At 41.1% G+C, this 12,887-nt stretch overlaps 3 protein-coding genes across 6 annotated transcripts; all 3 read left to right on the forward strand.

Annotated features, from left to right (window-relative positions):
* The first annotated feature begins 1,111 nt into the window (after window positions 1-1,111).
* On the forward strand, window positions 1,112-2,420 carry LOC143325190 (trypsin-1-like). Its single transcript, XM_076738127.1, has 6 exons — window positions 1,112-1,151; window positions 1,253-1,403; window positions 1,513-1,763; window positions 1,874-2,010; window positions 2,164-2,265; window positions 2,373-2,420. Exons 1-6 carry the CDS (start codon window positions 1,112-1,114, stop codon window positions 2,418-2,420), a joined length of 729 nt encoding a protein of 242 aa, XP_076594242.1.
* A 4,513-nt stretch (window positions 2,421-6,933) lies between these two features.
* LOC143325189 (trypsin-1) lies at window positions 6,934-8,242 on the forward strand. 2 transcript variants are annotated; one of them, XM_076738125.1, is made up of 6 exons: window positions 6,934-6,973; window positions 7,075-7,225; window positions 7,335-7,589; window positions 7,706-7,832; window positions 7,986-8,087; window positions 8,195-8,242. In XM_076738125.1, exons 1-6 carry the CDS (start codon window positions 6,934-6,936, stop codon window positions 8,240-8,242), a joined length of 723 nt encoding a protein of 240 aa, XP_076594240.1. The 2 variants fall into 2 exon arrangements, with proteins under 2 accessions (XP_076594240.1, XP_076594239.1); XM_076738124.1 differs by having other exon boundaries at window positions 7,335-7,585; window positions 7,696-7,832.
* A 2,371-nt stretch (window positions 8,243-10,613) lies between these two features.
* LOC143325187 (trypsin-1-like) lies at window positions 10,614-11,921 on the forward strand. Of its 3 annotated transcripts, none has more exons than XM_076738123.1 (6): window positions 10,614-10,661; window positions 10,766-10,902; window positions 11,015-11,265; window positions 11,376-11,512; window positions 11,665-11,766; window positions 11,874-11,921. In XM_076738123.1, the coding sequence occupies exons 1-6, from the start codon at window positions 10,614-10,616 to the stop codon at window positions 11,919-11,921; spliced, it is 723 nt and encodes a 240-aa protein (XP_076594238.1). The 3 variants fall into 3 exon arrangements, with proteins under 3 accessions (XP_076594238.1, XP_076594237.1, XP_076594236.1); XM_076738122.1 differs by having other exon boundaries at window positions 10,614-10,653; window positions 10,755-10,905; window positions 11,015-11,269; window positions 11,386-11,512; XM_076738121.1 differs by having other exon boundaries at window positions 10,614-10,653; window positions 10,755-10,905.
* Window positions 11,922-12,887: the final 966 nt, after the last annotated feature.

The raw sequence follows: 12,887 nt of genomic DNA on the forward strand, positions 1-12,887 counted from the left end.
TCTTTACTTTCTTTTATTCTAAATTTGTTTTAGATTGACTTCTTATTATACCTTCTATTGTTTTATTTATTATAGTGTTTATGATATATTGTGATTTTACTACTGTACAGCACTTTGGTTGACTGAGGTCATTTTTAAATGTGCTTTATAAATAAATCGTGACTTGACTATATTTTTCTAAGATGTGCAATTTATTTGGTCTCCCTTTGGAGAAAATGAGCCATTCTCTCTCAAGGCAAAGTCATTTCTATAATCTTGCATATAATGTACATATATAGTGATTTTTATCTTTCTTCTTGTGCTTTTTCATCTTTTTTTTATTTTTAAATTTTTATTATTCTTCATGGAATAATTGTGCAATTAAGTGATTTTGTCTCTTGGTGTTTTCTCTTATCACTTCACTGAATCAACATTTTTTGAGGTCTTCTATCCAAAGACACGTGGTTGGTTTTCCTGTGAGAGGCACATTCAGCAACTGTTGTTGTGAACCGGGCCATCTGCAGAGCAGCAACCAGGTCTTCACAGCATATATCCATCCACGTCAAGGTTAACCATTACAAGAAACATGCTGTGCTGAATGCATATGCAATCCCATACATTATGGATAAACATCAATGTTTAGTGTTTAGTTTAGAGAAGTCACAGCATCATGTAAACTTTCTAATGAAACCAGAGCTACAAAATCGTAGTTTTTGATCCTGAGATAACTGATCTAATTTGAAGGACATATATGCACTCAGAGATCAATCAATCCATGACAAATAAATAAAACTGTCTCATACAAAGGCACAAATTTACTGTATCAGGATCAGGAATTTTAAAATGATTGTGAATGCTTGTTTGTCCATCCTTTACAAGTTAATGTGAAAGATTTAGCAATAATAATTTATTAATTGCAATATACAATTTCAGCCATACAGTCTATCAATGCAGTTCACCCTACAGCAAACTTAATATTTGCTTTTCCTATACCCACAAATCATTGTTCCAGGTTGTTGATTGGTCAAAAGTAATCTTGGGGGTGTGTTCAGCAGGAAACGAGGACAGGAACCATTCTATATAAACCAGGTCTCCAAGACAAGTCTCTCATCAACAGGATCACACAGCAATCATGAGGTCTCTGGTCTTCCTTCTGCTCATTGGAGCTGCTTGTAAGCTTGTGTCTTTCTTCCTGTTTTCATTAGTTCTCATCACTGAAGTAAACAAAGCATTCAGTGGGTTGCTGACTATTTGGCCTCCTGTGTGTTTTCAGTCGCCACCGAGGACGACAAGATCGTCGGAGGGTATGAGTGCGCACGCCACTCCCAGCCCCACCAGGTGTCTCTGAATGCTGGGTACCACTTCTGTGGTGGCTCCCTGGTCAATGAGAACTGGGTTGTGTCTGCTGCTCACTGCTACAAGTCGTATGTCACTCCTTGATATTTTAAAGACAAAGTGTTGCATATTGGAATCAAGCTGATTTTAAGAGGCATCAAGAAACATGGCTGCACTAATCCTCACTTTCTTTTCCAGCCGTGTTGAGGTGCGTCTTGGAGAGCACAACATCAGGGTCAACGAGAACACCGAGCAGTTCATCCGCTCCTCCCGTGTCATCCGCCACCCAAGATACAGCTCCTACAACATCAACAATGACATCATGTTGATCAAGCTGAGCGAGCCCGCCGTCTTCAACCAGTATGTGCAGCCTGTGGCTCTGCCCACTCACTGTGCTTCTGCTGGAACCATGTGCACAGTCTCTGGATGGGGCGACACCATGAGCTCCAGTGAGTAAGGTTTTCTGCATTTTAACAGAATGTTTCAGGGCAACATTCGTTTCCATTTGTTTTATTTGATTCCAACTTTGCCCATCTGCACTTTGTTTCATTCATTGTAGCTGCTGATGGTGACAAGCTGCAGTGTCTGGAGATCCCCATCCTGTCTGAGAGAGACTGTGATAAGTCCTACCCCGGCATGATCACCGACGCCATGTTCTGTGCTGGATACCTGGAGGGAGGCAAGGACTCTTGCCAGGTATGTAACAAGAGGACTCTGCAGAAGTCCTTGTCCGACACCAGTGCAACATTTTCTTCACACTTAACATTTTTCAATTTTCGAATTGAAGTTAATTGAAATAGTTCATTTTTATTTCATTCTGTGTATTGTTCTTCTTCTCTCTGTTCTCAGGGTGACTCTGGTGGCCCCGTTGTGTGTAACGGTGAGCTGCAGGGTGTTGTGTCCTGGGGCTACGGATGTGCTGAGAGGAACCACCCCGGTGTCTACGCCAAGGTAAACCTGAAATATTTCTTCATGATAAACAATATCACTGTTTGAGATCAACCATATTTGCCGCTGGTTGTCGATACTAATAAACTTCATCCTGTCTCCATTCACAGGTCTGCCTCTTCACTGACTGGCTGCAGAGCACCATGGAAAGCAATTAAGTTTGATCCTGCGATCACCATCCTCTGCTGCCTTTCGTCCATCATTCTAACAACAGTGTTGTCGGAAAGTGCAGCCAATTTCCAAATGACTCAATAAAGTCTTTCAATTTGACTGAAACACAGTTTTTCTTTCTCCTATTTTGCCTGTGTCTTCCTACATCATGGTATTATCATCACAATGCTCATAAACATTCATTCATTCATTCATCTTCTTTACCCGCGCATCCCATTTCAGGGTTGCGAGGGGCTGGAGCCTATCCCAGCTAGCAATGGGCGAGAGGTGGGGTACACCCTGAACCGGTCGCCAGCCGATCGCAGGGCTACATACACAGACACACAGACAGACAACTCACACACTCACACTCACACCTACGGACAATTTAGAGACCAATTAACCTAATGAGCATGTTTTTGGTCTGTGGGAGGAAGCCGGAGTGCCCGGAGAGAACCCACGCATGCACGGGAAGAACATGCAAACTTCACCCTGCCCGACCGAGCAACCTTCTTGCTGTGAGGCACGCGCACTAGCTGCTGCGCCACTGTGCCGCCCGCTCATAAACATGCTTTGATATTTTCCTAAATGTTAATAATTACTCTCTCTTAGAAATATGTAGTAGGAGAAACATGTGAATTAACTGGTTATCCTGTATCTGTACTTTATTTGGACATCCAAATAGGTAAAATGACAGATGTTATTACAAAAATAAGCCATACAACATGTTGCTGCTGCATGTAAACAATATGAGTTAACTAATGTCCATTCAGCCAGCAGCACAGATTAGTCCAAAACAGGCAATGCAAGAAAGAGCATTGATCATTTGTTACATGGATAGCATAATAATTCATCCTTTTAGAGATATAGTGTGTGACTTTAATGCTCAAAACACTGTAGTTTGTGTTAAAATTGGTTTAAAAGCCTTAATGTCAAGAATTATCTGAACCTACATATCAATGTCCTTTATGACCTCAAACATTATGATGTTGTTGTAATGTGTTGGTTAGCAAATAGGGCTTATTGCCAAGTGTTTGCACAACCACACTTGAGTTTGATTGTATCTTTTTGTTTTTTCATCTGTCAGTTCAAATTAACATGAACTTAATTTCTATTCATTTTATTTAGACTTATCTAAACAGCCCATTATCATGAGAGAATCACATCAAGCCAGTATACTTATGTAGCACACGACACCCCCACAGAGAAATGAAATAGATAAACAAGACCAAGAGACAAAATAGAAGCACTGCAGTTATGTTAGTAATTGTGAGACAATTTGAATTTGCAGAAAACCCTTTCACTGAAAGACTCTGAAGCAGAGACAGAGTTGATAAAAGTACAGACTGAGTAACCACAGTCTGGACAACAAGAACAAATGACACAAGGAGTCCTGGAAACCTAAAAACTAAATCAAGTCATGGAGTTCCACAAGGCTCTGTGCTTGGACCGATACCATTCACCCTATACATGCTTCCTTGAGGCAATAGTATAAGGAAACACTCCATTAATTTTCAAAGCTATGCTGATGATATACAACTGTATTTATGAATGAAGACTGCAGCTGTGGTGGCTGATTGGCACAAGGAGCAGGTGTAGGTGAGACGTGATTGTAGAGGAATCGCCAAGTTTAGACACACACACACACACACACACACACACAAGGACAGACCCCAAGAGAAGACTTCCATGGCACAAGGGAGAAGGGAAAAACACAGAGAAACACAAGGAAAGGGAGGAGGAGGCACAGGTATCTGAACAATATCTGATGATATAGCAATTCTGGATGGCATTGCACAGGCCTCCAGATTTTAAGAACTGCCTTTCTTCACCAAGGTCCCATTCTAAAAAAAAAAAAAAAAAATCAGGCACACCTTGTCTCAAAACAATGCAGAAAAACTAGACCATGCATTTGTTACTTCCAGACTGGATTATTGCAATTCCTTGTTATCTATCTGTCCCAAGACATTACTCAATATTCTCCAGCTGAGGCAGAGTGCTGTGGCACGAGTTTGGACAAAGATGAGGAAATTAGATCACATTTCATCCATATTAGTCGGTCTGCACTTGCTCCTGTAAAATCAAGAATAGAATTTAAATGCTTCTCCTTACCAACAAAACCCTAAATTGTCCAGCACCGCCTTATCTTCAAGAGCCCATATAACCCTACTACTCCAATACAACACAGCATTCCCAGAATGCAGGCGTACTTATGGTTCATAAAGCCTCCAAAAGCAGAAAGGAAGCCAGAGACTTCAGCTATCAAGCTCCTCTCCTGTGGAATCATATTCCAGTTGTCACAGGTAATACCAGAATCCACGAGCAGCGCCACCTGAACCCGGAAGTTCATGACTCTCTTGGTTGGGGCTGGCATGGTGCCCCATTCAGAGCAAACAATCACTTCAGGCATTGTTTCATATAACAGACGATAGACAGTCTTACAGAGTATCAGATTCAGGCAGGGCAAGGCAAAAGATGTAGTCAGGACTACAAAGCAGAGGTAGTTACCAAGAGGCAGGAGAACAGACAAGGTCAAAGGCAAGATGGGTCCATTAGTGATGAGTACCAGGAATGTGTCAGGTGATTGAGCAGGTGGGTGTGGCTGACTAGTGAAGAGTTCTGGCTGAGCAGGTGAGCATATGAGAGGGAGAGTGGCAGCAGGTAAGGAGTTGACAGATGTGACACCAGTCTCAGTCCGGGAGGCAAACACCCTCTCTACATTTAAGGCTTAAAACGTTGCATTTTGATCATGCTTACAGTTAGGGCTGGCTCAAGCTTGCCTTGAAACAGCCCTTAGTTATGCTGCTATAGGATTCGACTTCCAGGGGCTTCCCATGATACATCAAGCTCCTCTCTTCTTCTCTACCTCTCCATCTGTGTGCAGGCATGTCCCACCACAACATTTTATTGACTTGGCTTCTTCTGCGGAAACTTTGTGCTTTTTCATCTCCTAAATTCCTGTGGGTGGTGCTTGAACCTGGATTGTGGATTATGGTTACGCCTCCTGCCTTTGCCCTGCCTGACATCCACTGCACCTGCTATTATTCTCAGTCATACTTCCATTATGATTAGATTCATAGTGTTGTTGTTATGTATATATAGTATCTGACACTAATATGTGCAAACATTACATATATAAATATATCTATCTTTATATGCTGTGTATATGCTGTGCTGTGGGTTTGTTTGTTTTTGTAAATGCTATTTGAGACATGTAGATACAAGAAACTTAAATTACAGCAAGCCTAATACAGTGACTGGGACATAATGAGCATAAATCTTATTGTGAAATTAAGGCATTCAGAGATCCGAACTTTTATGGTCAACTCAATGAGATAATTACTGTATAAGCAAATAATACTGGAGTACACGTCATTTTTCCAGTTGCTGTTTGCCATTTAACAGCCATCACTGCAAAGGATTATGTGGTTAAGCATCTGAAAGTGTCATTTAAGAGCACCTATGAAAGTGAGGAAAAAAATGATTAAAAATCCCAACGTCACCAAACAAAATGCTGTACATAGTGGACAGAACTGCACTGTTTCATCCAGATATCAGGATCATTTATTGTGTGATCGTGAAGTTTTTTGTTTTTCATTATCACATAGTCAGTCAGTAATTCTTTTTACTTCAATATCTATATTCACTGTAACAATGTTATGAAAACATTATCAGATTACTTTTAAGACAGAAAAGAAGTTAAAAAGTCAGTCACTTGACAGTGAGGTTAAGACCAGATCCCTGTTAAAGTTTATTTAATGAAAAGGGATACTTAACATACCATAAGTCTTCTGCAATGAAGTGGTTTTGCTTCTTGGTGTTGTCTCGTCATTTCACTGAATCAACATTTTTTGAGGTGTTCTATCTAAAGACACGTGGGATTTTTCACCTGTGAGAGTCACATTCAACATTTTTGGTTGTGAACAGACCACCTGCAGAGCTGCAACCAGGTCTTCACAGGACAAATCCATCCATGTCAAGGTTAACCATTAGCACATTATGTGCTGAATGCAGATGCAACCCCATATATAAAGTGTACTCATCAATGTTTAGCGCTTAGTTTAGAAAAGTCACAGCATCATGTAAACTATCTCATGAAACGAGAGCTATGAATTTGTAGTTTTTGTTCCCGAGATAAGGGAACTAATATAAAGTATATACATGAACTCAAAGATCAATCAACCCATGTTGTATGAAAGAAGCTTTTTCATATAAATTCACTAATTTGCTATATCAGCTAGCTATTATTTGCTATTTTTGTTTATTTGGTCCCTCCTTTACAACTACATTATTTGAAAGATTTACCAATAATACAGTTTCACCCATGCAGTCTGTCAGTACGGCTCACCCTACAGCAAACTTAATATTTGCTTTTCCTATACCCACAAATCATTGATCCAGGTTGTTGATTGGTCAAAAGTAATCTTGGGGGTGTGTTCAGCAGGGAACGAGGACAGGAACCATTCTATATAAACCAGGTCTCCAAGACAAGTCTCTCATCAACAGGATCAAACAGCAACCATGAGGTCTCTGGTCTTCCTTCTGCTCATCGGAGCTGCTTGTAAGCTTGTGTCTTTCTTCCTGTTTTCATTAGTTCTCATCACTGAAGTAAACAAAGCATTCAGTGGTTTGCTGACTATTTGGCCTCCTGTGTGTTTTCAGTCGCCACCGAGGACGACAAGATCGTCGGAGGGTATGAGTGCGCACGCCACTCCCAGCCCCACCAGGTGTCTCTGAATGCTGGGTACCACTTCTGTGGTGGCTCCCTGGTCAATGAGAACTGGGTTGTGTCTGCTGCTCACTGCTACAAGTCGTATGTCACTCCTTGATATTTTAAAGACAAAGTGTTGCATGTTGGAATCAAGCTGATTTTAAGAGGCATCAAGAAACATGGCTGCTCTAATCCTCACTTTCCTCTCCAGCCGTGTTGAGGTGCGTCTTGGAGAGCACAACATCAGGGTCAACGAGAACACCGAGCAGTTCATCAGCTCCTCCCGTGTCATCCGCCACCCAAGATACAACGCCTACAACATCAACAATGACATCATGTTGATCAAGCTGAGCGAGCCCGCCGTCTTCAACCAGTATGTGCAGCCTGTGGCTCTGCCCACCAGCTGCGCTCCTGCTGGCACCATGTGCACAGTCTCTGGATGGGGCAACACCATGAGCTCCAGTGAGTGAGGTTTTCTGCATTTTAACAGAATGTTTCAAGGCAACATTCGTTTCCATTTGTTTTATTTGATTAAAACCTTTTCCACCTATTCTTTGTTTTTCACATTGTAGGTGTTGACAGCAACAAGCTGCAGTGTCTGGAGATCCCCATCCTGTCTGAGAGAGACTGTAAGAACTCCTACCCCGGCAAGATCACCGACGCCATGTTCTGCGCTGGTTACCTGGAGGGAGGCAGGGACTCTTGCCAGGTATGTAACAAGAGGACTCTGCAGAGGTCCTTGTCCTACACCAGTGCAACATTTTCTTCACATTTAACATTTTTCAGTTTTAGTATTGAAGTTAATTGAAATAGTTCATTTTCATTTCATTCTGTGTATTGTTCTTCTTCTCTCTGTTCTCAGGGTGACTCTGGTGGCCCCGTCATCTGCAACGGTGAGCTGCAGGGTGTTGTGTCCTGGGGCTACGGATGTGCTGAGAGGAACCTGCCCGGTGTCTACGCCAAGGTAAACCCAAAACACCTATATATGATCAATAATATAAATGTTTGAAATGCACCGTGTTTGCCACTGGCCGTCCATACTGACAAACCTCGTCCTGTCTCCATTCACAGGTCTGCGTCTTCACCGACTGGCTGCAGAGCACCATGGAAAGCAATTAAGTTTGATCCTGCGATCACCATCCTCTGCTGCCTTTCCTCTGTCATTCTAACAACAGTGTTGTTGGAAAGTGCAGCCAATTTCCAAATGACTCAATAAAGTCTTTCACCTTGACTGAAACACAATTTTCTTTCTCCTATTTTGCCTGTGTCTTCCTACATCATGGTATTATCATCACAATGCTCATAATCATGCTTTGATAAATCCCTAAATATTTATACTTTCATGCTCTTAAACATACAGTAGAAACAAGGGAATTACTGCTTCTCCTGAACCTTTTCCCCCTTTTTTGGATATCCAAACTGGTGAAATGACAAAAGTTGTTATTATAAAATCAGCCACACAACATGCTGCATCTCCATGAAAACGATATGAGTGAACTGATGTCCATTCAACCAGCAGCACAAACAATGCAAGAAAGGGCACTGAACTTTGTTACATCAATTCCTCCAGAGATGTGGTGTATAACTTTCATGCTAAAAATACTGCAGCTTGTATTAAAATTTGTTATATACTTATATACTATATGTATATGTGTGTGTGTGTGTGTGTGTGTGTGTGTGTGTGTCTAGATATATTTCATATACATTTTATTTGTAGTCAAATGTCTGCTGTCATTGCACTTCTATCCAACCCCCACTCCATCCCCCTCTCTCTGTCTCACCTTCTCTCCCTCAACCTGGTTCTGCTTGAGGTTTCTGCCTGTTAAAAGGACGTTTTTCCTCACCACTGTCTCATGGGGGAATTGTTGGGTCTCTATAGAAAAAGACTGGGGTCTGTACCAACTCTATACGGAAAGTGTCCTGAGACAACTTCTTTTGTCTCCTTATTGTCTTCCTTCTGCTCATCGGAGCTGCTTGTAAGCTTATGTCTTTCTTCCTGTTTTTGTTAGTTCTGTATCAATGAAATTGACTTGAACTGAATTAAAGAATCTCAGACTAGACTGAGACCGACATACCCTTTCTTTTAAAATGTGACAAATATAATTAATTGTAGAAATCTAAGCACAACATATGACTTTTTGGCTGTTGGTTTGTTTGTTTTTCTAAACGCTATTTGAGACATGTAGATACATGAAACTTAAATTATAGCAAGCCTAATACAGTGACTGGGACATAAGGAGCGTATCTTATTGTGAAATTAAGGCATTCAGAGATCCGAACTTTTATGGTCAACTCAATGAGATAATTACTGTATAAGCAAATAATACTGGAGTACACGTCATTGTTCCAGTTGCTGTTTGACATTTAACGGCCGTCACTGCAAAAGATTATGTGGTTAAGCATCTGAAAGTGTCATTTAAGAGCACCTATGAAAGTGAGGAAAAAATTGATTAAAAATCCCAACGTCACCAAACAAAATGCTGTACATAGTGGACAGAACTGCACTGTTTCATCCAGATATCAGGATCATTTATTGTGTGATCGTGAAGTTTTTTGTTTTTCATTATCACAGTCAGTTACAATTCTTCTTACTTCAATATCTATATTCACTGTAACAATGTTATGAAAACATTATCAGATTACTTTTAAGACAGAAAAGAAGTTAAAAAGTCAGTCACTTGACAGTGAGGTTAAAACCAGATCCCTGTTAAAGTTTATTTAATGAAAAGGGATACTTAACATACCATAAGTCTTCTGCAATGAAGTGGTTTTGCTTCTTGGTGTTGTCTCGTCATTTCACTGAATCAGCATTTTTTGAGGTGTTCTATCTAAAGACACGTGAGATTTTTCACCTGTGAGAGTCACATTCAACATTTTTGGTTGTGAACAGACCACCTGCAGAGCTGCAACCAGGTCTTCACAGGACAAATCCATCCATGTCAAGGTTAACCATTAGCACATTATGTGCTGAATGCAGATGCAACCCCATATATAAAGTGTACTCATCAATGTTTAGCGCTTAGTTTAGAAAAGTCACAGCATCATGTAAACTATCTCATGAAACAAGAGCTATGAATTTGTAGTTTTTGTTCCCGAGATAAGGGAACTAATATAAAGTATATACATGAACTCAAAGATCGATCAACCAATGTTGTATGAAAGAAGCTTTTTCATATAAATTCACTAATTTGCTATATCAGCTAGCTATTATTTGCTATTTTTGTTTATTTGCCCACAGTCCCTCCTTTACAACTACATTATTTGAAAGATTTACCAATAATACAGTTTCAACCATGCAGTCTGTCAGTACGGCTCACCCTACAGCAAACTTAATATTTGCTTTTCCTATACCCACAAATCATTGATCCAGGTTGTTGATTGGTCAAAAGTAATCTTGGGGGTGTGTTCAGCAGGGAACGAGGACAGGAACCATTCTATATAAACCAGGTCTCCAAGACAAGTCTCTCATCAACAGGATCAAACAGCAACCATGAGGTCTCTGGTCTTCCTTCTGCTCATCGGAGCTGCTTGTAAGCTTGTGTCTTTCTTCCTGTTTTCATTAGTTCTCATCACTGAAGTAAACAAAGCATTCAGTGGTTTGCTGACTATTTGGCCTCCTGTGTGTTTTCAGTCGCCACCGAGGACGACAAGATCGTCGGAGGGTATGAGTGCGCACGCCACTCCCAGCCCCACCAGGTGTCTCTGAATGCTGGGTACCACTTCTGTGGTGGCTCCCTGGTCAATGAGAACTGGGTTGTGTCTGCTGCTCACTGCTACAAGTCGTATGTCACTCCTTGATATTTTAAAGACAAAGTGTTGCATGTTGGAATCAAGCTGATTTTAAGAGGCATCAAGAAACATGGCTGCTCTAATCCTCACTTTCCTCTCCAGCCGTGTTGAGGTGCGTCTTGGAGAGCACAACATCAGGGTCAACGAGAACACTGAGCAGTTCATCCGCTCCTCCCGTGTCATCCGCCACCCAAGATACAGCTCCTACAACATCAACAATGACATCATGTTGATCAAGCTGAGCGAGCCCGCCGTCTTCAACCAGTACGTGCAGCCTGTGGCTCTGCCCACCAGCTGCGCTCCTGCTGGCACCATGTGCACAGTCTCTGGATGGGGCGACACCATGAGCTCCAGTGAGTGAGGTTTTCTGCATTTTAACAGAAGGTTTCAAGGCAACATTTGTTTCCATTTGTTTTATTTGATTAAAACCTTTTCCACCTATTCTTTGTTTTTCACATTGTAGGTGTTGACAGCAACAAGCTGCAGTGTCTGGAGATCCCCATCCTGTCTGAGAGAGACTGTAAGAACTCCTACCCCGGCAAGATCACCGACGCCATGTTCTGTGCTGGTTACCTGGAGGGAGGCAGGGACTCTTGCCAGGTATGTAACAAGAGGACTCTGCAGAGGTCCTTGTCCTACACCAGTGCAACATTTTCTTCACATTTAACATTTTTCAGTTTCAGTATTGAAGTTAATTGAAATAGTTCATTTTATTTCATTCTGTGTATTGTTCTTCTTCTCTCTGTTCTCAGGGTGACTCTGGTGGCCCCGTCATCTGCAACGGTGAGCTGCAGGGTGTTGTGTCCTGGGGCTACGGATGTGCTGAGAGGAACCTGCCCGGTGTCTACGCCAAGGTAAACCCAAAACACCTATATATGATCAATAATATAAATGTTTGAAATGAACCATATTTGCCACTGGCCGTCCATACTGACAAACCTCGTCCTGTCTCCATTCACAGGTCTGCGTCTTCACCGACTGGCTGCAGAGCACCATGGAAAGCAATTAAGTTTGATCCTGCGATCACCATCCTCTGCTGCCTTTCCTCTGTCATTCTAACAACAGTGTTGTTGGAAAGTGCAGCCAATTTCCAAATGACTCAATAAAGTCTTTCACCTTGACTGAAACACAATTTTCTTTCTCCTGTTTTGCCTGTGTCTTCCTACATCATGGTATTATCATCACAATGCTCATAATCATGCTTTGATATTTCCCTAAATATTTCTACTTTCATGCTCTTAAATATATAGTTGAAACAAGGGAATTACTGGTTATCCTGTATCTGTACATATTTTATTTGGACATCCAAACTGGTGAAATGACAAACGTTATTATAAAATCAGCCACACAACATGCTGCATGACAACAATATGAGTTAACTAACGTCCATTCAACCAGCAGCACAAACAATGCAAGAAAGAGCGTTGATCATTTCTTACATCAATCCTTTCAGAGATGTGGTGTGTAACTTTCATGCTTAAAATACAGCAGCTTGTGTTAAAATTGATTTAGCAGCCTGAATGCCAAGTAGTACCTGAACTTAAATGTTAATGTCCTTTATGACCTCATACATTATGATGTTGTTATGATGCGTTAGGAGGCAAATGGGGCCAAATGCTAAGTGTTTGCACAACTACACTCAATTAAGGGTGTAGTCTTTTCATTTTTCCTTTAATGATGCCTTCTCATAAAATAATATTAACTTGATTTCTATTCATTTTACTTAGAATCACCTAAACAGCCCATTACCATTTGTAAAATGTGACTAATATAGTTATATTATAGTAGAAGACTGGAAATCTAAGCACAACAGTGGACTGTATGGCACAAACTGTGTCAACTTCCCACTGAATGTGACAATAACACTGCCTCAGTTTGCTGTATTCACTGAAATAACTCATACATACATTTTGCAGTAGTTGCTCTGTGAAGGAGAGATTTCCCAGCAGTTTTCATTATCGAAGGCCAGAGCCAG

The sequence above is a fragment of the Chaetodon auriga genome, chromosome 8, assembly GCF_051107435.1.
Source record: "Chaetodon auriga isolate fChaAug3 chromosome 8, fChaAug3.hap1, whole genome shotgun sequence".
Lineage (NCBI taxonomy): Eukaryota > Metazoa > Chordata > Actinopteri > Chaetodontiformes > Chaetodontidae > Chaetodon > Chaetodon auriga.